Here is a 24,369-nt window from a genome sequence, read left to right on the forward strand (position 1 = left end):
CAGTGGAGCGAGTGAGGGTTATAAAAACGCATTCCCGGACAGAGAACGCCCTGAGCATGCTGGCCGTGCTGCCTGAGCTAAGGTTATGTGACCGGAGCCCCTCTGCATCAATACACTTCCTGCAGGGGACACGGGGAGCACGCTCAGGCGGATGGGTCCACTGGGACTATTCGCAGAACAAGCCTCTAACTCAGTGTGAGTCAGGGGCGAGGGGCCCGCACCAAGAACTGAAGGGGGAGCCCTCATTGCTACTGAGCTCCTATTGTATTACTTGAGTTTAAAGGGCAGGGGGAAAAATGAATGTCCCCCCTGTGAATTCTTGGATTCTGTGTGAACCTGCCTAGGTTTCGATTGCAATGGCTGGGGGGGTGGACCCACTACCCCCAAAACCCCCCACCTTGTCTTATTTTTAATTGGCTTCCTCTGTCTGGGACTAGTTTAATTTAGAAAACAAAATGCAGACCCCTGTTCTCTATAGCTTAGATAGTTCATAGCACATCTGGCCTTTTAGTCACACCTGGTTGGAAAATACATGGCCAGCTGAGCCACATCGGTGCGTGTGTTCCGCTGCTTGTGCGTTTGGCATTTGAGGCTTCCTGGCTGGAGGCACTTGGAAACACGGGGCTGGGAGCAGCTCCTTTCCAAGGCAAAGGGCGGTACAGCTGGGCTGGGTGAAATGAACCTTGTGGGCTCAATCCTCAGCTGGTGTAAACTGGCATTGACTTCAATGAGCCCTACTGCTTGACAGGAGCTGGCCCCTTGCCGTCAGTGGCGCCTGGCTAGCAAGCTGGCTTAGACACAACACATCCTGCCTCTGGACAGAGGGTTAGACCAGCTGACCCTGGTGGGACTTTCTAACCCTGTGATTCTGTGATGCCAGTTTACCCACCCTGAGGAGCTGCCTTTCGTTTTGTTTAATCTATCAAACAGCCCGGGGGTAGGAAATGAGCTTTAACTCAGCCTTCGACAGGTGCCCACCGCAGCAGCGAGCGGAAAACCGGTGATGCCAGGCCCAGGCTCCATTAGAACTGGAGCTGTGCTCGGTACATTGATTTGCTGGTTACTCAAGACACAGCTTAACGTGCCCAGGGATGGCTCATGCTGCTCCAGTCATGGGAGAGTTTCAGGACAGGCCCTGCCTCTCGCGGGGCAGGGGGCTGTGCCCATTTTCCTTCTGGCCTCTCATCCATACACAGACTAGTTTAGTCCCCCCCTCCCTGAGCAATGGCCGGCTGGGGGAGGGAGGCCCAAACGTGGCTCAGCCCCACGCCGTGGAACAGAGCACATCCTCATAGCACAGGGTCTGACCGCCCCCAGGCCACTGCCGGCAGTGGCAATACACAGTGAATTCAATGCACTTTGCTCCAGGCATATGCAGCCAAAAGCAGCTGGGCCAGAGGCACCTCTATGCAAGCAGGTCGGTGCACCCCTTATGCCCGGAGGTGGCTGGGTGGAGCCTCAGCACAGTGTGAATTCATCCCCTCCAGGGCCATTCTTGTGTGTGTTACACCCGCATGACTTTCCTAGCCTGAGTCTCTTCTCCCAGTGGGGTCACAGGGGTGGGCGGCTCCATGAACGGCACTAGAGCGACTCCAGATTTACCCCAGTGTAACAGAGGTCGGAATAGGGGAAAACGTGTGCAACAGCTGGGCCATTAGTGACTAGTGCGCCCTAGGAACGGACTGGTGACATTCACGCCTGCGGAGCGGCAGCACCCAGCCCAGCCTCCGGGTTTCCAGGCACGCCTAACAGCACGGCCGGGCTGGGCTTGTTCCGCCTAGGAAGCGCTCCCAGGCCGTTACAGAGCAGCGTTAGGTAAGAGCGCTGGTTCTTTGGTGGGTTTTTTTTTAAGAGCCCCCAGGATCACCCCCATGAGCGTTAACGGGGTGGCGATTCCAAAGCCTTTTCATGGCGCAGACTCGAGGCCCACCCCATGACCGGGCATCCCGGGCCTTGGCTGCCGACGGCTGAGGGTGCGGGCGAGCGTTCTGGTGGCCAGTTGAGCCCATTGCTGTTGCAGCTCAGCTGTTTGTGAGGGCTCCCGTCCCGGCGTCCCCTTCCCCGTGCACGTGTCTGTTTTGCTTCTGCCTGGATGTTTGTGCGGGGTGTTTGCCCCCTGTTCAGTTGTCTGATGTGTAATACTAGTGGCTTGTTCGTTGTGCTCTTGCCTCTGATCCAGTCTAAAAACCACAAGGGTTCAGACAGCGAGAAGTGGGGGGTGGGATCTAGCTGCAAAGCAGGGCTGAGGGTGGGTAAAGAGCAGCCGGGTCCTTGGGAACGGGGGAAGCCTGGGCAGCAAGCTTAGGGAGTAGCCTGTGATGGCATTACAGAGGGACGGGGACCTGGGTAGCGCTGCATGCGGCTTAGTGTTCAGGAAGCAGCTGCTTTGGAGAAGGTTTCAGCAGAAGGGGAATTTTCTGCAGCCTCAGGAGGGGCTATTTTTAGAGCAGACAGAGCTTAAAACTGTCTCGCTGCATTTGATCTCAAGAGCAGGGACTGGAACGAACGTTTCCCCCTGTAATTTCAGACCACGAGGCCCTGTGATTCCGCCACTTTCAATAAAGAACAGAGGCATGCGGCTGTAAGGGCTGTAGCAAAGGAGACAGGGCTGCTGACGCCCCCCAAATCCTGCCAGCAGCCCCTCTTTAAAGTCAAGCCTGCTGTGCCCAGCTAGGGACTAATCCCCAGCGCCTCAGTGAAATCCCTGCCGCTCACCATCCTGCCCAGCCCGAGTTCTGGGCTTTGTTTCCCTGTCTTCTTTCTTCAGGCTTAAGAAAAGCCCCATACTTGACAAAGGCGGGTCTTTGTGCCTGACAAGCCAATCGGCTTCTTTTGTTTAGTTCCCCCTCTGACCTCATCATCACCCTCCCTGGCTGTCGTGGTTGGTGGCTGCTGAGCGTGGAGGCTTACGGGTTAGGCAGAAGTGGCAGGCAATGGGTTTGATGATAGGGAGGTCAATGGAGCTGTGCCAGGGCGATGGGGTGACTAGAGTACTCAGGAGAGCAGGGTTTTATTTTCAGCTCTGCCGCAGTCCTGCTGGGTGACCTCAGGCAAATCACATCAGTGCCCTGTGCCTCAGTTTCCCCATGTGAAACGGGGGCGATGATACTGACCTCCTTTATAAAGTGCTTTGCGCTCTACTGTGGAACAGCACTAGGGGAATTAGATATAATATTAGGGAGGGTTTTGACACCCTAGTTCTATGCACAAGTCTTTGCTACTGAGGGAAAAGAAATGCCTAAAGTATCTGCTAAGAACCCAAAAGGAGGATTCGGGTCTGGGCTGAGCACCAGCAGAAGGTCCATAGTCATCACCGTTTTTGCAGTCGCACTGGCTCTCCTTCCCTTACAATAGAATAGCAGGGGGCCAGCCCAGCTGAGCTCAGCGCCCCATTGTGTCAGGTGCTGTACAGACACTTAGTAAGCGACAGTTCTCCCCCCAGAGGGCTCATAGCCCAAATGGCAAAAGAGAAGCAGAGGGAAGTGACTTGCCTCAAGTGCCCCAGCAGCTCAAGGGCAGAGCTTGGCTATTGAGCCCAGTCGAGTACTCTATCCACTAGGCAACGCTGCCTCTGCAGTCGCTGATTTTGGTGGGGGGGCGGGTGTCGGGGAGGCTTTCAGGCTGGGAGCTTAACGATGGTGGGAGTCAGGAGCAGCTGCTTTAAAACCTTGTGTACACTGGGGAAATTATGCAACTATTTCATAGACACGTAGACTGGAAGCGCCCGAGAGCAGACATCCAGTCCAGCCTCCCACGCTCCGGCAGCTCAACTAAACCTAGAGCCTCCCTGCCATGTTTGTCTAATTACAATGATGGGGCTTCCACACCTGCCTTTGCAGAGCTTAATTGCCCTTATGGTGAAAAGCTTTTCCTGCTACCTGACCTCAGTCGCACTTGCTGCAGCTTCCGCCCATTACGGCTTGTCCTACGCTCAGTGGACATGAGCTCAAAGGCGCATAGTCCTCTTTACGCCAGCCCTTAACATACTTGAAGACCATTATCAGGTCCCTCCTCAGGCCCCAGTTATCTGACCTTTCCTCCCAAGTCCGGTTTTCTAACCCTTTTGTCGCTCTCCTCTGCACCCTCTCCAATTTGTCCACCTCTTTCTTAACGCATGGCACCCAAAACTAGACAGGCTGAAGCCAGCTGCGGCCTCAGCAGGCCCCCATCGATCTGCCGTGTCTTACACACAACACTCCTGTTCCTTCCTACTAGTGCCAGGGGAAGCCTCTGGAGGCTATGGCTACACTGCAAAAACAAAGGTGGGGTTTAACTCGGGTTAAAATTACAGTCACGCCACAGCCACTCGGTGTTTAACTGGGGTGAGCAGCTTGAGTTACACTGGAGGTGGCAAACCAGCGTTAAAAGCCAACTCGCCGTGTCTTCACTGCTGTTTTAACCCCGAGGTAAGAGCACACGTTTGTGCAGTGTAGCCAGCCCCGCAGTGCGGATGAGCAAGCGCTCAGCTAACTCTGCTTCCAGCAGCTCTCACGAACCTGGGAGGCCACATGCCAGTGGGCTCCTGTCACAGCTTAAGTCTCACTGAAAGTCAAGGGGATTTAGGCACTTTTGAAAATTGTGCACATTCCAGCCAGGCCTTGATGCTGCAGCCCCCACTCTGGTCTGAGGCGGTGAGCCAGGGCTCTGAGCTGTAGGCGAGCTAGTGGCACACGCTGGGGCTGCAAAGGGTGCATGCATGTGGTGGCGTGTTTGTGGTTGAGTACCTAGGGCAGCGGCAGGGAGTGCAGTTGGACTTTTAATGGGCGCGGTGATTCTGCGCTGTCAGTTCCCTGCGTTCTGGTGGAGCGTTCGTGGTAAGATCCCAGTCGTGCTGCTGTGTCTGTCTGTGGGTAAAAGCGGGTGTTAATCTCTGCCTGGGCTGGTGTGTGTATCTGCGCTCCCATTTGTATCACACGCTATTTTTCCATACTACTCTCTAGTCTCTGGCCATATTCATTTTTAACTGTGGTCGCCCAGTTTGTTCCCTTCTTCAAGCAGAGCACTGTGATTTAGGCTAAGAAATGATGCCGGCACCGTGAGTGATTAGTGTCACCCCAAAGGCCTCAATCCTGTGAGGTGCTGAGCACCCTCCGTTCACAGTGACTAAGGCAGCAGCGTCTCTTACAGGATCCAGGCGGTTGTAATAATGCTCCACTATGGGGACACTGTAGCAAAACTTGAAGTAAAACTTCCCCCCATTTTCAGTCCCTCTCTACCTGTTTTCTACACTCAAAAACAATTTTGCACACATCAGATAGAGACGTAGGCTCAGCGTATGGTGGTATTTCCCGAGCGACAGGGAGCGATTACACTCTTACGGATTTAATCCTGGAATAAGCTCTCTTGCGATCTGAAAAGCAATAATGGCTAATTTTCTTTTTAATGCACTTGCATAAATGAATGTCATCTGCATTTTGTATTCTGGAAGTCGGGCTCGGAGCTGCGCTGGTTCTGCGCTAAGTGAAGGGGAGAGCGAGCAGCTCCTACTGAGAGCTTCAGCAAGCTTGATTGGGCAGGGCAGGGGGAGCACACTGTGATTTTTTGGAGGGTGGGGTGGGGGGGAAGTCAATGAGTGAATGTATTTCAGCCAAGCCTTCCCTTTCGATAATGTTTGTATAATAGGTGATCGGTTTAGCCGCCTGTCCTTTGCTGTTTGTCAGTAAAATAGTTTTTTGCATGTTTTGCATCTGACTGGTTCTTTCCAAACTTTTGCAGAGAGGGAATCTTTTTAAAAGGAAGCAGCTTATTCCAAACACAGGGAGGTGGCTTCTCGTCAGTATCACTCCCCTGGCCCCAGGGGTGGAGGTGGGATATTGACAAGGTGGTGATGACAGTGGTGGCGGGCATCAGTACCAAACCCCTCAGTGTCTCTGCTCTGTCTTTCTCCAGCATTATCTGTCAAGGGGTAGAGATCAAACCTCTTCCATTATTCAGTTTGCTAACAGAGTGAGTGTCCAATTATATACATATATTACCACACACCCACAAAGCAATGGAGTCCTCCTTGCTGGCAGAGGATTTATAACGGGTTCCATAAAACCATTCCATTTCACACACTCAGATACGATCACTCAGCCACAGCCCAGTGATCAGGGTCAGTTAGAATAAGCAGCGGCCTCTCCCCGCCTCCAGAATGAACACTAGCTGGATTCACCATTCTTATGGGTCTCCAGGGAACTCTCTACAGACCAGCTCTCTTTGTGGGCCAGAGGTTTAAGCACAGGACTAAGAAATAGGATGTTACAAGGGCTAGTCTGCCTCCGGGGGGCCACTCCTCGATGGAGCTGCTGGGGCTGAGGTTTTGAAAGAACGTTAGTAGCGCCACTGGCACTGAAAATTGCAGCCTCTCTGCCTCTGCTTCCACATCTGACCAATAGGTCTGATTCTCCTCTCACTTATTCCAGTGTAAATTGATTAGCGTTACTCTTGATTTACCTGGGTGTGTGAGCAGAACCAGGCTCTCCTTTGGATTCATTAACCCATGCCTATTATGTGCTTTGACCATGAGACGGACTAGGTGTTCCTCTCCTCCTGCCTTGGAGATTTTCTCCCGTACCTGGCTTGGCTTGGCACAACTTGGAGCATGCAAGTCACATTGAACAGTTCCCCCAGCGAGGAGATGTTGGGGCATGATTTGTTATACATGCTTCAGCAGGCCACAGACTCCTCAGGCTCAGATGAGACCAAATGTGAAAGCAAAGAGTGGGGAAGAAAACCAACCCATGCAGAGAAGAAATTCAGAGCCTCCAGCTAGAGTAGAAACATGAAGGGAAAAACCACACACATGCAGAATGAAGGCTGGTTTTGCTGGCACTGAAATTGACTAATAGCAGCTGGCACCTTCACTAAAGGTCACATCAGAGGTGAGGAAGAAGCCTGGAACAAGGGAAGATTTTTCCAGCTAGTTCTCCATGGAGGAGAGGTGCACTGAAAGAGGAACAAGGGCTGGAGGGCTACGTCTGAGCTAAGTGGGTGTTGGCACCTGTTGCAGATCGCACCGGAGCGCCCAATTGCAGCATGTAATATTGGCCTGCAAGCGCCCTCCATGATGGAAGGGACCCTTTCACTTCATGGAGACACTGCATCGTCTGAGCCCATCGCCAGCTCTTCAGGAGACAATGCTGCTTATAGGCTCGCAGTACTAAAGACCAGGGAATTATGGGGACGGAGGGATGAACGCACATCCCTTTGTCCCCGCAAAGCCCCATGGTTGCGGGCAGACGGCCATATGCTGGCACAGCATCGTCACCCCCCATCACAAGTCAGGCCCTCCCACCCCGCACAGCTGCCCCCGAGCGCCGATCAACATGCTGAGGAAAGTTTGGGACTTTCCTTCCACAACCCCCCTTTGCCCGTGGGGTTGGCAGGCCTGGAAGCACAAGGCCCTGTGCAGCATTACGTTGGGCACACGTGCCTTTGCGGGGAGGCAGGAACAGGGGGTTGCACTGGTTGGGGCTAGCTTCTTGGGCTGCACTGAAAACAAAGAAAGATGTGCCAGGGCTAACCTCCTAGCCGTGCCGCTCGGCGCCGTGGGAGTCTGCAGCAGCGCTATTGCAGGGCTCCACCTGCAAGAGGAATGTCACCCACTATAGGGAATCTATCACCTGGAGGATAGTAGCAAGCAGAATGCACACTCTGCAAGGAAGTAGTGTTTAACCCAGGCTGTTTCACTGCTCTGGAGCATGGGGATAGTTCGCGCTCTCTGCACGCTGTACAGAGCCCTTCTACCGCCGCTGTTGGCGCTGATCTCTGGCCTCCCTCGCTAGCAAGCTGCCACAGAGCAAGACATGCTGCAAGTAGCAGAGCTGCCCATTTCCATATGGATCTGGGCCATTCCACGAACGATCACAGAGGTTAAGAGCTTAGCAGGATTGGACATTTATATGGACAACAAGCATATCCAGTGACGAGAAATAAGGATTAAGAATAGAGCTTTGGAAGGTTTATAAGCCCTACAACATGAGCTGACCTCCAACAGCTGGGGATGGGGAGAAATCTTTCCTTAGGGGCCAGTTATTCCATCACAGCCTTCTGCAGTGTTTCTTGCACCTCTTTCAGAAACAGCTGGGCCTGAGTATTGTCACAGACAGGACATCTCCCCCTCGTCCCCACACCACCAGCTGCTGTTAATGAGCAGGAAGTGAATTGTTATTCGTATGGTGCTAGCACCTATGAGCCCCAGACCCCGTTGTGCTAGGAGCTGTACAACTGGGCTGGTTTCTAATACCTAGGCACAGCAACGTGACAGTCAGGACCCAGGCTGGTTGATGCTTTGCAGACGGGTGTCCCGCCAGAGGAGGAAACCCTGCCTCCTGCTAACGAGCGGCAGCCCCACATGCCTAATGAAATCAAGGCAAGCTGCGTGCAGAGAGCTGCCCAATCAATAAACAAGCCCTTGGACATGGTTTTGCTATGAGATGGCCAAGACAGCACCATGGGGAATGTCTAATGCATGAGCTGCCCCTACTCCCTGTCCAGCTGCAAAGGATGGAACGGAGCCGGAGATGCTGCAGCGGAAGGTGCCGTGTGCTCCACTCTTGCCCCGTCCTAAGGGCCTGGAAGAGACGTGGTCTTTGGCCTCACAAGCCCATGCTGGCTCGGCGCTGGGGAGAGGGGTCACAGCCACATGCCTCGCCTGCTTTGCTGCTCCCTTGCACCGGGACGTTAGGCCTGCGGTTCAACTGCAAACAGCTTCTTAAACTAGGACCCACCCCCAGCTGGTCCCCGAGCTGTTATCCCCCGGGGCGTTGCCCTCCGCCCAGGGAGCTGGGGAGGGTTTAACATCCCGTAAACCCACACGGGTTCCCATGCAATGCTCGGTCCCACCCCTGCAACACTTCCCAGCTGCTTCCGGGGCTCAAGCCCCAAACCCGACTCCGGGGAGATCCAAATCCAGCCCCCTGCTGCTCAGAGCCAGGAGCCAGAAGGCTGCTACTTGGCCACAGACCAGGGACAGCCAGGCAGCAGCCGAGCAAGCAGCCCACGCTAACATGGCTCAGGACTCAGCCGTAGAGGAGAACCACTGGAAGGGACCTCGCTAGTCCTGCCTCAGTGCAACTGACCTAAGTATTATCTAGCCCGTCCCTGACAGGAGTTTGTCCAGCCGGTTCTGAAAAACCTTAACCTTAAATACCTTTAAAAACTGATGGAAATTCCACACCCCCCTAAGTAATTTGTTCCAGCACTGAACTCCCTCCCCTGTTAGATGTCTTTCCTAATGTCTAACCTCACCGCCCCTGCTGGATAGAGAAGTGGATGGCTCAGTCGCTTCAGCCCCATGCAATCCCTGGCGCCTCTGCTGATTTGTTCATTTTAATGACAGTTGTACAGATAATTCTTCCATAAAGGCAAGAAAAATCTCTTGGCACAACTCAGCCTTATGTGGACTTAACACCCCCGCCCCATAGCGATGGGGCTGTTCCATGGTTTATATTAGAACGGGGCAAACATTTTCCAACAAAACATTTTTTGGTGCGAAATGAATTTTTCCAAAAACTGGAAAATTTTCACAAAAAAGTCCACTTCGGGGTTCCCACTGAAAACTCACAAACCTGAAAATGTTCAGGTACTTTATAAAAAAAAAGTTTCTTTTTTTTTTAAACTGTGTCAAAAACCTGAACAATTTCTACAACAAATTTTGGTGCAAACAAAAACATTGTTTTCTTTGAACTTGGTTCTGCGCGGGGAAATTTCCTGACCAACTCAATTTCATACCTCTTGGAGGTGTCTCTGTCCCGAAAAAGCTTATGATTGCGGGAGGGCTGATGTTAGAACCAGGGCGCCCAGCTCCTGATTCTCCACTGGAGTGATGGATCTTTTATCCCGGTGCATTATATTCAAAAGAAAAACGCTCGACCGGCTGGCGGAAGGGAATAGATAGATGACCAAATTATAAATCCGTCTCGCAGATCTGATGCTATTATGCATGGGAGAAGGTTCAGACAGCAGCGGCAATGGCAGGGAGTGATTGATCGCTCACTGATCCATCTGGTCCCAGATTCGCTCTCTGATAGAAAATATCGTTTTAACAAAGCACCATTAGCTCATAACTCATGCTATTTCATGGATGGGAGATAACCTTAGCTGGGAAATGCCATCCCATCCCTGCCCAGAGCATTACAAATTGCCAGGCAGGTGTCACCTCCCCAGGGGGCATCGCTTATTCACTGTATTGACAGCTAACTAAACTTAATTACAAGGCAGTTTAAGGCTGGGGAAGTTGTCAAAGACTCTGCATTTAAATCTTTGATGAGCTCAGCGGCTGAAAGCAGGCCGGCACCCCCTTTTCCCCTTTGCATTCTGGGCTGATTAACAACTGTGTGGTGGCAACTGGCAGGGCTATTCAGCAAGCAGCAGGGCGTGAAATCACATCTCCTGGAGGCAGGGAGCCAAGTGCATGGTTAAAAGAGGAGGAATGTCTTCTAAAGACAGGGTTTAAAGGGCCGGTAGCAACACATTCAGGTTTTAATCTACTTTCCTGGAGAGGCCAGCTTCAGCTTTTTGCTGGCTGGTGAAATCTGATGTGATGCTCTGTGAAAGAGGAAGGTGTGGAGAGAGGAGAGGAGAGTAACACCCGCAATAGGGACCTCAAACCCATGGCCCTGAGATTAAGAGTCTCATGCTGGACCAACTGCACTAGCGAGTCACTAAGGGGAAAAAAGAACCCTTCATCTTTGCATTAACCCCAAGAAGAGGGGCGATTTCTGAGATGTGCTGGGTTCTGCTGGCGTAACAACCTAAATACCCATACAGGATTTCCACCACTTCAATAATCACCACCCACCCACCGAACTCTCTCTAGAGCACACCCACACCTGCATCAACTTCCTGGACACCATGTCAGCTTCACCAATGGAACTGTACAGCCACACATCACCGCCCCCGAGCCAGTAACCACCCCAGACTCCCCAAGAATTCTGCAAGCTACGGCCAGGCACTCAGATCTCACAGAATATGCTCCAAGGGGAAAGTCCAGGATACACACGCACTTAAAACTGCCTTCACCAAACTGCCCGAGAAGTAGATTGCTTCATGGAATGGGCCACCCAGATACCCAGAAAGAACCTGCTTCAATAGGGAAAAAACCCACTGATCACACACCCCTTGTTGTCACCCCACACTGGAACCCTTATGAGGTATCAATTAAAATCCATACTTGATGGGGACCACAACCCCCAATCCTCGCCATGCTCATCGTCAGAAGCAAACTCCTCATAGACCAGGACAACTCAAAGCAGCACCAGACCATGCCATGACAACAGATGCAAAACCTGCAGACATATCTCCACAGCTATGATGATCAATACCCCCTCCAACACATCTTTCAAGAACCAGAGGTCCTACACACGCCTATCACAATGTGGTGTACCTCATCCAGCGCATCAAGTGCCCCAACAAGAACTAGGTGGGTGAAACCAGACAATCGCTGCGCTCTTGCATGAACTCACACAGAAAAATGATAAAAGGCAAAGACACCCTGTCATTGGTTGGTGAACACTTTTCACAAAACGATCACTCCATAGCTGACGTCTCAGCCCTCATCCTCAGTGGAAACCTGCAGAGCACCTTCAAAAGACGAGCCTGGGAGCTTAAATTCATAACTTTGCTAGATGTCTACACATGCAGTGCAGCTGCAGTGTCTGGTGAAGATGCTCTAAAACCACCTCTGCGAGCGGCGGTAGCTGTGTCGACAGGAGAAGCTCTCCTGTGCATACCAGCACTTGTCAGTGTGATCTGTGTCGCTCAGGGGTGGTTTATTCACCCACCTCCCTGAAGGACAAAGTATGCCAACATGAGCTGTCGTGTAGTTGTAGCCTAACAGTCATGGACTCAGTGGAGACACTGGCTTAAGTCTCATTACAACAATCTGTAACCCACTAACCCTTCTTTGTCCTATGACTGCCCACTTGGTCTTGAACGGTGTCTTCCACATGCATTAACTCCTTGTGCTTAACAATCTGTTCCACCTTGTATTTAGCTGTGACACCCGGAGTACCTTTCTCAGACCTGATGAGGAGCTGAGAAAACTCACTTCTCCCACCACCAGAAGTTGGGCCAATAACAGATACCTTGTGTAGCTCTCATCTTGGGACCAACATGGCTACATAGGGTGACCAGATGTCCCAATTTTATAGAGACAGTCCCGATTTTGGGGTCTTGTTCTTAGATAGGCTCCTATTACCCCCCACCCCCAGTCCCGATTTTTCACAATTGCTGTCTGGTCATCCTATGGCTACAGCAACACTGCAAACCACGTTCTTTAAAGTCAGGATTTCTCTTTAACTGGGTGAGGCTGAAAAGTCACCAAGCCACCAGCTAATTCAGACTATTTGATGCTGTATTTGATCTACCCCACAACAAGGGCTGGGAGGGATGGAAGTGGACAAGAGAGACCCAAGTGTGATGCTCCAGAGATTTCAGACACACAAGGCACAGTCACGAGCAGCTGGCTAACAAGCTGTGAAAAGCACAGATTTGTACACACAATGAAACCAACAGGTGCATGGCGAGATTTCGCAGGTGAGGTTCTGGAGCTACGAATTTTGTAAGAGGGTGAGAGATGTGCAGGGTACAAGCCTGCCCCTCAATAGTACGGATTTCCAGTTCTTCAGCGTAAGCCATATTGATGTGAACACCTAGAACACAAACGTATGGTTAGAGCAGGGGTCAGGACTGGAGGGTTCCAGTCCCAGTCTGGGAGTGGCAGTGCTTCCTAATGGTTTAAGCAAGGGACCGTGGCTACGTGTTCACTGCAGTGTTTATACATCACCATCACTAACTCCAGCTGTCTGTCTTGATGTAAAATCCTGGTGGAGGTGAACCCCTGTCGTTTTCACCCCAGATAGCTAGTCAAGGGCAACCCCAGGTGGGCGGTATAAAGTTGACCTCAAATAGCTACATCGGAGATAAAAACCACCTGTGCCGTGTCTCCATTGGGCCTCTACAGCCAGATAACTGGTTCCATGCAAAACACACACCTTCAGTGTAGTGAAAACACAGCCCATCAGGACTCCTGGGTTCTATTCAGGGTTCACTGTTTGCAAAGGGATTTCAGACAGAGGTGAAAAATCTCCCCCCCACCCAGCACCATCAAAGGAAAGAGAGAGCTACTAGCACCATCCTCGCTTCGGTTTGGCTTGAAAAGCTTGATCCCCACCCACCCTCACCTTCCACACACACACAGCCAGGCGCAGTGTCGCGCAGAAGGCAGAGAGCCACCAACGACGTAGTCAAATTTCACATTGTTTTATTAAAACAAAAACCAATGGTTATAACTTGCTAAAAAATATTTTCCCCTCCTCTTCCCCCTTTTCTTGGAAGTTCAATTTCCAGTTAAATTATTTGGGCAATTACAAAAGTAGTGATCACAAGACCTAAAAGTTAGACCCAGAGCCTGGACAGTCACACTTAACTCACCGGAACACATGCAGAGAAGCCATCAGATCAGTGTCACCGTATGGTGTGCGAGTAATAGTCAGTGATTACACCAAGAGAGACCACAGAGACCCTGTTGTGATTCAGGAAGCAACAGATTGCTCTCCGGGGCATGGAACCTTCCTCATTCACGTGGAAATTCTGTGCAGCAGAACTCCAGGGGAAAACTAAGGGCATCTCCAAGTAATACACATCTACCTCGATTGAACGCTGTCCTCGGGAGCCAACAAATCTTACTGCATTACAGGTGAAACGGCGTTATATTGAACTTGATTTGATCCGCCGGAGCGCACAGCTCCACCCCCCCCCCGGAGTGCTGCTTTCCCACGTTATATCCAAATTCGTGTTATATCGGGTGGCATTATATCGAGGTAGAGGTGTAGCTATCATTTAAAGGCAGTTTCTAAATCCACTGATTTGGCAGCAAAGAAAAAAAAATTAGTGCAAAGCCTCACGCAAACTGGCTGTCAGCACCATGCAGCAGCTGGGCTAGGAATGCCACCAGCCCTCCAATTCCCCACCATACCGCCTTTAACTGGCCTCCACCTCCAGCCCTGCAAAGATGACCAGCAAGGAGGGGAATGGAACTGTGTCACCAGAGCTTTGGCTCCTCTTGGTTTTTAAGAAGTAACTGAGGGCGGCCAGTGGGAGGCGTCGTAGGATGCACGGACCCAGCGGCTGCAGTGCTGCTTGGCATGGTTTAAGTGATGTTCTCGCTCTATTTACTGGGGTCAGCAGAAGACAGGAAAGGAAGGATCGAAAGGGCTGAACAGACGAATGGAGAGCACAGTAGGAAATGGAGCATTTCTCTCTGTCTAGTAACTGGGCTCCATGTACATCAGACCAGGACAAAGCAGAGAAATACCCAGCGGTGTCCTTGCTCTTCTTTCTTAGAGCTAGTAGAAAAAAAATGTGAGTGGGGAAAAAACTAATTGGGATGGGAAGACTAGTGATCTGCTGCTGCCCTAATAAATCAACAGAGTCTATTTAATGAGCAGATACAGACAGGATAGAGGGGCAGTGAGAGTGATGGCCCATGTTCATCTCCAGGGATTCCAAATCAAGTGGGCTCAGTTTACAAGTGAACAGGATGATCCCCTCCACCCCGTCCAAGCTGCCAGTGCTGGGACACCAGCGGGGATCAGCAAGCCAAGCCGTGGTTTGTCACATCAGTTCTCAATAACCAAGTGTCCAACGTTAAGACAATTCCATTGATGCATGAGGGGTCCAGACCGTTTGGTGCTGACAGGGCTAACAGGAGCCAAGACTGGGTGTGGCATCAGGGGAGGCAGGTAGATCTCAAAGCCCATTCCGAAATGGGGGCGAGGACCATCCCCCTCCCTCCGCCCCTTTCACCGACAGGGAGCCCAGAGACACTCGCTCTGATGGTCAGAGAAGCTGAGCTGCATGTGCTCAGCACCCAGGACGAAAGGGCACATGGCACTTGCTCAAGATCACTAAGCAAGTCAGAACCCAGGTCACCCCCACACCCAGCCTCATGCTCAATCCAACGGTCCCTACCACTCGGACTCATGGGGGGCAGATATGTCGAGTAAGAAGTTGCCACAATTAGCATCCCCTTTCTGACCTCAGGCATCATCTCTATTCCTTGGGCAGCTCAGCTCTCCACCCTGATGTTCTCTGCCCTCCCGCCACCATGCGCTGGGCCCTGCAGCTCACCTGGGGACCACCCCTGCCAGCCCTCAACTGCAGGGCACGCAATAAAACTGGCCACATGCAGAGACAACACAGGCTGCCCCCTTTGTGGGTAATTACACCGTTCTCAGGGCTAGCGTGGCACGAAGAAAAGATCTTCAGCTTCCCTGGCCACCCAACGCTGACACAGCCACGCACCCACCGGTCTTTGACACCAAGATCTAATCACGGGGACCCTGCCTGAGATGCAGGCGAGGACACCTGTCAGTGCACACACAGCAAAAACAACAAGGGGGCCGGTGGCACCTTACAGACTAACAGATTTATTGGGGCATCAGCTTTCGTGGAGACTCCATGCATCTGAGGAGGTGGGTTTTTTAACCCACAAAAGCTGATGCCCAAATAAATGTGTTAGTCTCTAAGGTGCCACCGGACTCCTCGTTGTTTTTGTGGATACAGACTAACACGGCTGCAGTAAGGGATCGGCTCCTCCCTTCCCCCCCCCACCCCAGCGGAAGTGTCACCGCCCGTCCAAAGGACGTGATGAGAATGGATGGCGGGACAGCACTGGCAGCCAGGATGCCCGACACACCCCAATGTCCCGCTGCGTCAACACTGTGTCCCCTCCCTTCCAGCCATCCCTCAGGGCACAGCTGCCCCTGCCCCACTAGCCCAGTGTGCTGGGAGTTGGCCAGCAGCCTTGCACCAGGTGGTTTTCAGCCCGGGGAGATCCAGGGAAGCAGCCTGCAGCCGCCGCTGAAAAGCATGTCGGCGCTTAGCAATACATCCCGGGAAAGATGCTGCAAAGGCAGCTGGATAACTGCCCTGCCCTTAGCAAGAGGAGCTGTGCCCCCCATCACAGTGCCCTGCAGCTGGACACCAGCCCCACGCCAGCAAGTTTCTGAAGCTGGATTTTTCCCAGGCAGCCAGATTCTCTCTGGGCCAACCTCGTATCCAGGGACGCTGGTGGGGCTTCCAGCGGCTGCAGCGAGAGAGGACGATGGCACAAGACAGGCGGATTTGCAGCCACCAGTACTGGTGCCTTCGTGGTGCCCCGCGAAGCTGCTTGTTTCAAGTCACCGGGAGGCCAGCCCTGCCAGTCTCTGCGACGCATTTCTCAGAGCCGCAAGCCAGCGCCGAGCGAACGGGACACAGACGCGCACGCTGTCAGTTCCTGTCAGGGGACAGTGCCTCAGCAAGGTACTCCAGGGCACAGGATTAGCTCTGTGGGGTGCAGGCACAGAGGGGAACTCGGCAAGCGAAGCTGCTCAGGAACCCAGAGTTCAAACCCAGTTCAGCTCAAAACCAGAGGCTGTTTCTGACTTGCCTGCAGACTCACAGGCAGCTTCAATGTCACCAATCCAGGGAGGTTGGGCTGCAGGCTCCTGCCACAGACAGGCCTGTCAAGCACTCAGCAGGCCAGGCCTGGCTCAATGGCATCTCCCATTGCTCCCACCCATGATAAAACAGCATCTGAGCTGCCACGCCATTTACCCACTGACAGGTGCCAGCCGGCCGGCCCTGGAGACTGATATCCCCACAGCACAGCCAGCGGCCAGGCCAGTTAACCCCCATGCAGCTTTCAGCCAGGAGAGCAAGCCTGCCCCAGGGGGGACTGCCGTAGGGCACGAGGAGTTCTGTCGAGGGCCAGGTCAATCCTTTGCCAGTCGGGCTGGTGCTTTTTCTGCCATGACCACCCGTTTACTAGGACCCACCATCCCGGAGACTCCTCCCTAATCGAACAGGGCAGCAAGAGGCTGGATGGACTCAGCCTCTCCTGGGAACGTGCGCTCCGGCGGCAGGGAACCAGTCAATCCCTTAGCACGGGCCGTCACCTGCGAGAGGCACTATCATTTTAGCACAGGCTCACCGCACCGTGTCCCCCCATAGGCCACATCGGCCACTTGCTCGGAGTCCAAGGGCTGCCCCTAAGATCGCTGCTGTGGGGAATGCAGGTACCAGCTGATCTACGTGATCCAAGCAGCCAGGGGAAGGTGGGTTTATTCTACGGCGCCACGTGTGAAGGGGATAAAAGCTCAGGAGGAATTTTGTTCTACGGCTCTCGGATACTGGGGAATTTTGTGGGGTTTGCCCCAGCTGATCTCACACCCGGCGTGACACACTCTGTGCAGGGACGCTGCACCCACGCTGCAAGTGTTAAAACTCAGCCACACACTGGGTCCTGCCTGGGGAGAGCACAATGTGCTGCTGCTCTCCGGGCAGCTCGGGGCAAGCCCAGCGCTGTTGCAGCAGCAACACGCTGTGGGGAGATTCTTGCCGTGGCAGAAGCATGTAGCTGCTGTGCCGTGCTGCTGCCAGCAATTCTCTGGGACAGGCAGCAGCCTCGCAGCTGTGTCCAGCCGGCAAGAAACTTGGAGAGGTGCCCATGTGGAACGGGAGGAGGGAAGCCACCAGCACCAGTGATTTCCTCTGTTACTCGTGCTTAGGGCGAGGGAGGGAGGCCCCAGCTTTCCACCAGGGAAGTGGAGAATCCCTCAACAAGGGATTTGTTTTATCTGCAAACGCCATAACCCCTGCATAGGCCTGTCTGTCACCCCACCACCCAGCAGGGCATGCAGCCAAACCGCAGCACTCACAGGAGCCTTCCTCCCAGAGACACGGCCCAACCACTAATGGGAGTCTGACCCCTCCCAGCTCCACCCACACCCCAGGCAGCAGGATGGGGAGCCCGGGCTGTATTCGCCCGAGGGGACGCCCGGGGCGAGACGTGAATGAGCCGGAGCTGAGGGATCCACACTGCCGGCGACCACCCCTGGAGGGCACGGCTATTCCTGGGGTGCCCACAGGGCCTGGCTGCTGGCTTTCACAAGGGCTCCAATGGCAGACAGAGGGGGTTGACTTTGGTGCTCTCAGGAGAAAGGCCACAGACTATCAGCGAGGCAATGGCTTTGCGGCAAGGGGGATCCTTTAATGTGGCAGCTTCTTCAGCCTGCTTTAAAAGACGCATTTATTTCTGGTGTTCCCTAAAAGTATAAAATTGAGAGGGCAGGGCCTGGGCAGCTCCCATCTCTGCACGGCTGGCACCACCGGGCGCCCATCTCCAGCACATGATTCCACCCACACAGCCGGCCAACCGACCCTCCAACGGCATTCCCCGCCGCCCTCCCCACGCACACCAGTCTGCAGCTTCTCAGACAGCCGGCCCCACGGGGAGAGGCAGCCGTTGGCTCTTGCCAGCTTCCTTGCTCGGGTCTGTGCCCTCCGCTTTCAACCACTCCATCTTCTGCTTGTGCTGCTGCACCGCGTCGGCCACGCGGGCGTCGATCATGGCCTCGGTCAGGACGCCGTCCTCGGACGCATAGGCTGCGGCCTGCAGAGGGGAAGAGAAGGCCAGCTGGTTAGAAACGGAAAGCCCTGGCCTCCTCCCTCCCGACAATGCTCATCACCTTGGTTCCTGAGCACCCTGATACTGGGCCTTGTCGATCCTGCTAGCCACCAGTGCAACGCCCCAGGGCAAACTGGCAAAGCTGCTATGGGCCCGGCTTCCTGAAACCAGGGTAAGATTCACTGGGGCTAAAAGCAGTTTTGTCTGTCTGCCGTAGAGGTTTGCACTGGGATAGCTTGTCCCCATCATGGACAAGGCAGTGGCTAATTTCAGTTTTTTCCACCTTAGAACGATCAGAGGCAGCAAGTCTGGTGTCACCTGGATTTGCAGGAGGGTCAGCGATCTGCCCTGGAGCTCGCAGCCCTCACTCGAAGGGCTGGCATCACGTGCAGAGAGATCTTCCTTCCTGCTCGACGGGCGTTTGAATTAAATCGGGGTTAACATCAGACAGACCTTCCCCCTCTTTGCCTCCCTAAAAATCCCTTTCATTGCTCGGGTTTCCTTTGCTTCATCCTGGTGATATTGTAACCCTAATCGTTCCCCAGTTATCCACAGGGCAGACAAGCCCACCACTTCTCATGCAGCAAACAGTAGCAGCAACACACTGTAGCTTTTTGGTGGTAAAAGGAAAAAAAAACAACCCACGAACTGCTGCCAGGGCTTCTCTCCACATCATAAAGCAGCAGAGGAAAAGAGACACTATTTCACTCACAAATGCCACTTTTTTTTTTTTTAAATAAAAGGCGTTTCCACTGCAAATCACTGCAACGGGAAAAAAATTAAAGCTCACCTCTTTCAGGGGAGGGGAAGCTAACTACACACACAGCCTCTTACAAAATGCTACGGATGCAAAGAAACGGACACACGTAAAAGACTAGCCCAAAATGTAAGTCTGGTTATAAACCCATATTGATCTCCCCACTCCAGTAAGGAACAGGGGGCTCCAGACAGCTCGAGCCTCAGAACTGAGAGACAAATTATCACCTGGCAACAGCCAGGCTTCGTCTATTGCTAATGAAAGGTGCTAGACCGACCGCCCGAGAGACTGAAAACTTGTTGGCCCACAGACAAGGAGCGGCATGACCATGCAAGGCCCCCCACCCTCGCCAATGTACTCCAGCTGCTGAGCTGAAGGGACAACACTAGTGGACTCAGGCCACACACGCTAATTCCGATTCATAAAAGCACGACATGCCATGGAAACGTATGTCCCCCCCGCAGTTTTTATGCGAATGCAAATCGGATTAAACAGTTCTGGGCAGGAGCTGAACTCGCTTCCTAACAGTTAGCAACTTCAAAAGCCACCAGCAGCAGACTGGGAAGGAGCAAACAGACCAGCCATTTGCCTTGTGTTCTTGCACAACGGCTTGTGTCACCTAGGCCGCCCACCCACCCCCAAACGATCACACCAGGAGCGCTGCTGAGATCTCCTGGCTGGTAAGGACAGACACATGGAGCAGGGAGGACGGCCACACTGGTTCCTCCATGCTACTCAAACTCGAGCTCCTCACCTTCCGTGCTAATTGCAATTGTGCCCCAGCCTCCACTCCCCTCTCCTGGGCCTTGATCCTGCAAAATCCTGACAGCACCCTCCACTCCCTGGGTGCCAATGGGAGTGGGGGTGCTTGGCACCGTGCAGGATGGAACCCCTAGCTCATCTCCTCCCCAATGCTGGGAACAGGCCCAGACTCCTTACCACCTGCCCGCTTCTCCTGACCCACTTTGTGCAAACCCAGCCAGCCCTGCTTGCCACCTGCCAGCACTGGTCCCCTGGCAGTCTGGCAGAGGGGCTTCCCCACGGATCCCAGGTGTCTGGCTGAATTAGAGTAGAAGCTCTTCAAGGCAGAGGCTGCGTCTTGCATCTATAAAGCATCGCGCACAAGCACCTGGCTCCATAAATCATTAATGAGAGTCCAACACTGAGGCTGCCAGGCAACAAGGTTTGCAGCATTTACGATCCAGCAGCCTATGAAATGTAACGCAATGGTTTCTAGCTCCCCCAGGTTGTTATACAGGCAGACAGTAAACTAATCCAAGAGGGAGATGCTGCACAGCACTGTGCCAGCAGAGTAAGGGGATGGCCTATGGGGGAGGCTTCACCTGCTCATGTGATTCATGCCTCCCCATTACAGCAGGATCGGAAACGTTCTCTCCTAATCACAAGGCACAAGGTTCCCAACTTGGTCCCCTCCCACTCACCTCTGCCCCTCTTCTTCCGCAGACAGCTGGCTGATCTGGCCACAGCAGGGCACTCCACTGGACATGCAGACAGCAGTGTCCGATTCCCAAAGGCTGCATCATCCTCTCATGTCTCCACCCCGGGAGACACTGGGGTGCAACCTTGCAAATTCCTCCACTTGCCCTGGGCAAAGATCTTGTGGCAAGCAAGTTAACAATTTATCGCCATCACCTTTGCAAAGGCGGGCACGGAGAGTTGAGGCCGGAGCCGGGAAGTCTGCACGACAGCTTTGCTCGGCTGCTGCAGGTCACGCCCGGGGGAAGCCAAGACCCACAGGGGAAGGCAAACCCTCCCAGCGCCAAGAGAGGGCAGGCACAGAGCAGGAGTGTATGGCTTTTTGACTGCAATGGGCCTCTGAGCACAGGCTTCCCCTCACAAAGCCAAGGGGACACCCCACTCTCAAGGCACAGACCCGGAACAGGAAGCTGATTTAAGTGTGGTCAGGACACCCCTGCCTGCCTACCTTCCTCCTTCTGACTAGCTGCTTGATCCCGCCTCAGGTGCTGCTTTGCAGCCCAGCTCTCAAGCCCAAGCTGTAGCTACTGACTGCTCACAGGAGGGTGGGGGCTGAGTGCAAGAGCCTGAGCAGAGCAGTTCAGCTCGCTGGTCACCTCTTCAGCCATGTTTTAGTAAGTCCAGAAGGAAGATTCCTGCCCCCCGGGGAGGTGCTGGGGGCTGCCGATCGGAGCAGAGGGCTGGAAATTAGGACTGCTCTATTCTATGGCCGCCGAGTCGCTGATGCACCTGGGATAAGCTTGTCCAACCTCTCTGCCACCCATTTCCCCACCTTGGCGCAAGGGTAAATTCCCAGCTCACGGAGGTGTCTGTGCACCTAAAGTTAGCGAACAGCCTCAAGGCGCGTGGCTGAGACGCACTGCAGGTGGTGAGGAAAGGACAACGTACCGGGGCTGCCACACACTTGTCCTCCACGTTCAAGCACTTAAACCAGGCAGGGAGGCTCCATGCTGCGCAGCGACACATTCTGCAGCACGCTGGCAAGGGAGCCCTGGCATCGCTTACTGACCAGCCCGCCCCCGTGAATGCTCATTATAAAGCGACAGGAGCCTGGGCGGCCCCTTCTCCCCCAGCACCTGCTGCGGTGAAAAGGCTGGTTTGAACATCCCTTCTTCATGGCTGCGTAGCCCTTCTCGGGATGCATCCAGCCTGCCAGGGCTGCGCTCCCAAATCTGCCTGGTTTCCCCCAGGGCAGCCCTGCAGTCGGGAAGAGCCGGCATTTTAAAATGGGGTAAGCACTTCCCTGTGATGTGTGTATGCACCTGTGGTGAATAGACAGGAGGCGTTTGCTTCTTCCCCGCCACTGCAGAGCCCATCAATTCCATTGTGAAAGCTTCAGCAATGCTGTGCAGTTCACGCTCTGTTGATTTTCTCAATGACTTTCTATAAATAGAAAGCCCAGGGCCCTAGCTATCAAGAAAGCAAATGGGGAAGCGGCTATCCCTTCTGGGAATAGCTTAAAGCAGCCCCACGCTTCATTTAGATTCAGACTTCGCTCTTCCGGGCGGACATATTTTAACCCATTTTCTCTAACGCAACTTTGCAAGCTTGAGAACGTGGACCCAGACATGGACCAATTCTAAGGCAAAATTAAATAATTTTGGAGCTTGGTGAGGGAGCACAGCATAAATCCCTTCAGAATTATCTCGCCGATTCTCCCAAAGCCCCTCTTCAAGGAGGAGACTGTCACACTCAGCTGACAAGCTCTGATCTGTACGCCCCGGGTTGTGTTTACCAGAGATGGTGCAGCGTAGGACAGCCTGCCCCGTAACAATCTCACCTTGAACACCCTTCAGCTCAAAGCACTTCACAAACATTAATTCTCACGCCGCCCGGCGAGGCAGGGATTCTGCAGATGAGACGCAGACGGGGTAAGGTCACACAAGTCCGTGGCACAGAAGGGAACAGAATTCAGGAATACCGACGATAGCTCCCCTATTTCTAACTCTTGGGCAACTCTACCAATGGGACAGAACCAGGATTTCTGGGATTCTCTTACAGTGAGGTTCCGAGAATCTTCCCTAGGTTAGCGGATGGGGGCTGTACCAATGAAAACTCACTTCATTTGCTGGTATTCCAGAGCAACCATATATCAATGAGTTTCAATTCAAGATGTAGGAGTCAGGAGCTTGGATAGTACTGGAAATATCTTGAAGAAAAGACGATCAATACTGGAAGTAAATTTAATCTTCTGCCGTATCAGTAAGGGCCAGCTATGGAGAAGGGAAAGCCCCCGGGGCAAAGGGGAAGTCAGACAGACAATCGTCTGTAAAAGAGGGCCTAAGCCCGAATCTGGATTTCTAGCATGCAGACTTAGCCGCACACTGGACAGCGGTGTAGTTTTCTAGTCCTGGAGACTAGACATGCTGACTTTTTGCACCTTAATGTTTATGCGTGAACCATAGAACTGGAAGGGACCTCGAGAGGTCATCTAGTCCAGTCCCCTGCACTCATGGCAGGACTAAGTATTATCTAGACCATCCCTGACAGGTGTTTGACCAACCTGCTCTTAAAAATCCCCAATGATGGAGATTCCACAACCTCCCTAGGCAATTTATTCCAGTGCTCAACCACCCTGACAGTTAGGAAGTTTTCCCTAATGTCCAACCTAAACCTCCCTTGCTGCAATTTAAGCCCATTATATCTTGTCCTATCCTCAGAGATTAAGAACAACGTTTCTCCCTCCTCCTTGTAACAACCTTTTATGTACTTGAAAACTGTTATCATGTCCCCTCTCAGTCTTCTCTTCTCCACACTAAGCAAACCCAATTTTTTCAATCTTCTCTCAAAGGTCATGTCTTCTAGACCGTTAATCATTTTTGTTGCTCTTCTCTGGATTTTCTCTAGTTTGTCCACATCTTCCCTGAAATGTGGCACCCGCAACTGGACACACTACTGCAGTTGAGGCTTAATCAGCATCTTAAAACAAGTCTTGGCAAACTAAGCCAAACTAAAAACAACTGACCATGACCCACAAGTTGGTTTACACTAGAGGATCAATTTTAAGTACAATGGGATTAAAACTGTATTAGCTCTAACAACTATCCTGATCCCGATCCTTACTTAGGCAGGATGGTAGAGTCAGGGGCAATGCTGTTCACACAGCGTATGAATACATATTAATGTGAGGTACTGGAGGCTAAGTGACACAGCGGGTCTGTGCATCAGCCTTTCACTTCTACAAACCCTCATTCACCTTCTTATTGGTACAGAAGCAAACAAAGTTTGGTAATTTCTTATCCTAGTGCCTGGCTGGATGTTCATCCACAGCACAGAACCACAAGAGCTTGGTATGACTGGTAACCCCCAGACTAGAGGATCATCACGGCAGAGCCTAAGAACCCTAGTGATGGACCAGGACCCCAGCAAAGCGGGAGGCAGGGTGGTGGTGTGGTTGCAGGCTGAGATCAAGGTACATCAGCAGAGCTGAGGGGTCCCCGGACCCAGTGGTGCCCTGGCAGAGCTGCGGTGCTGGACAAGCAGGAGTCTCGGCAGCTCATGAAGGGATGAGTGCGTGTAGGGATGAAGGAGCGCACATGTATGGAGGAAGAGCGTGGGTTGGTGCAATTTATGCTGCAGTAACACAAACCCTGCATAGCACCCGCATGCTGTAACCCAGCAGCTCAAACCCTTCGCTTGTGGTCATCCGTTTCACCCAAAGTCAAACGTCTTTTTGACA

At 53.0% G+C, this 24,369-nt stretch overlaps 1 protein-coding gene across 1 annotated transcript in view; it reads right to left on the minus strand.

Annotated features, from left to right (window-relative positions):
- Window positions 1-17,997: 17,997 nt before the first annotated feature.
- LOC123354410 (ATPase family AAA domain-containing protein 3) overlaps window positions 17,998-24,369 on the minus strand; it is a 59,270-nt gene continuing 52,898 nt past the window's right edge. Inside the window, exon 16 of the mRNA XM_044996471.1 lies at window positions 17,998-18,421. Coding sequence (XP_044852406.1) covers window positions 18,242-18,421 — 180 coding nt within the window. The 3' untranslated portion in view covers window positions 17,998-18,241. The remainder of the gene's footprint in view (window positions 18,422-24,369) is intronic.

This window comes from Mauremys mutica, chromosome 21, assembly GCF_020497125.1.
Source record: "Mauremys mutica isolate MM-2020 ecotype Southern chromosome 21, ASM2049712v1, whole genome shotgun sequence".
NCBI lineage: Eukaryota > Metazoa > Chordata > Testudines > Geoemydidae > Mauremys > Mauremys mutica.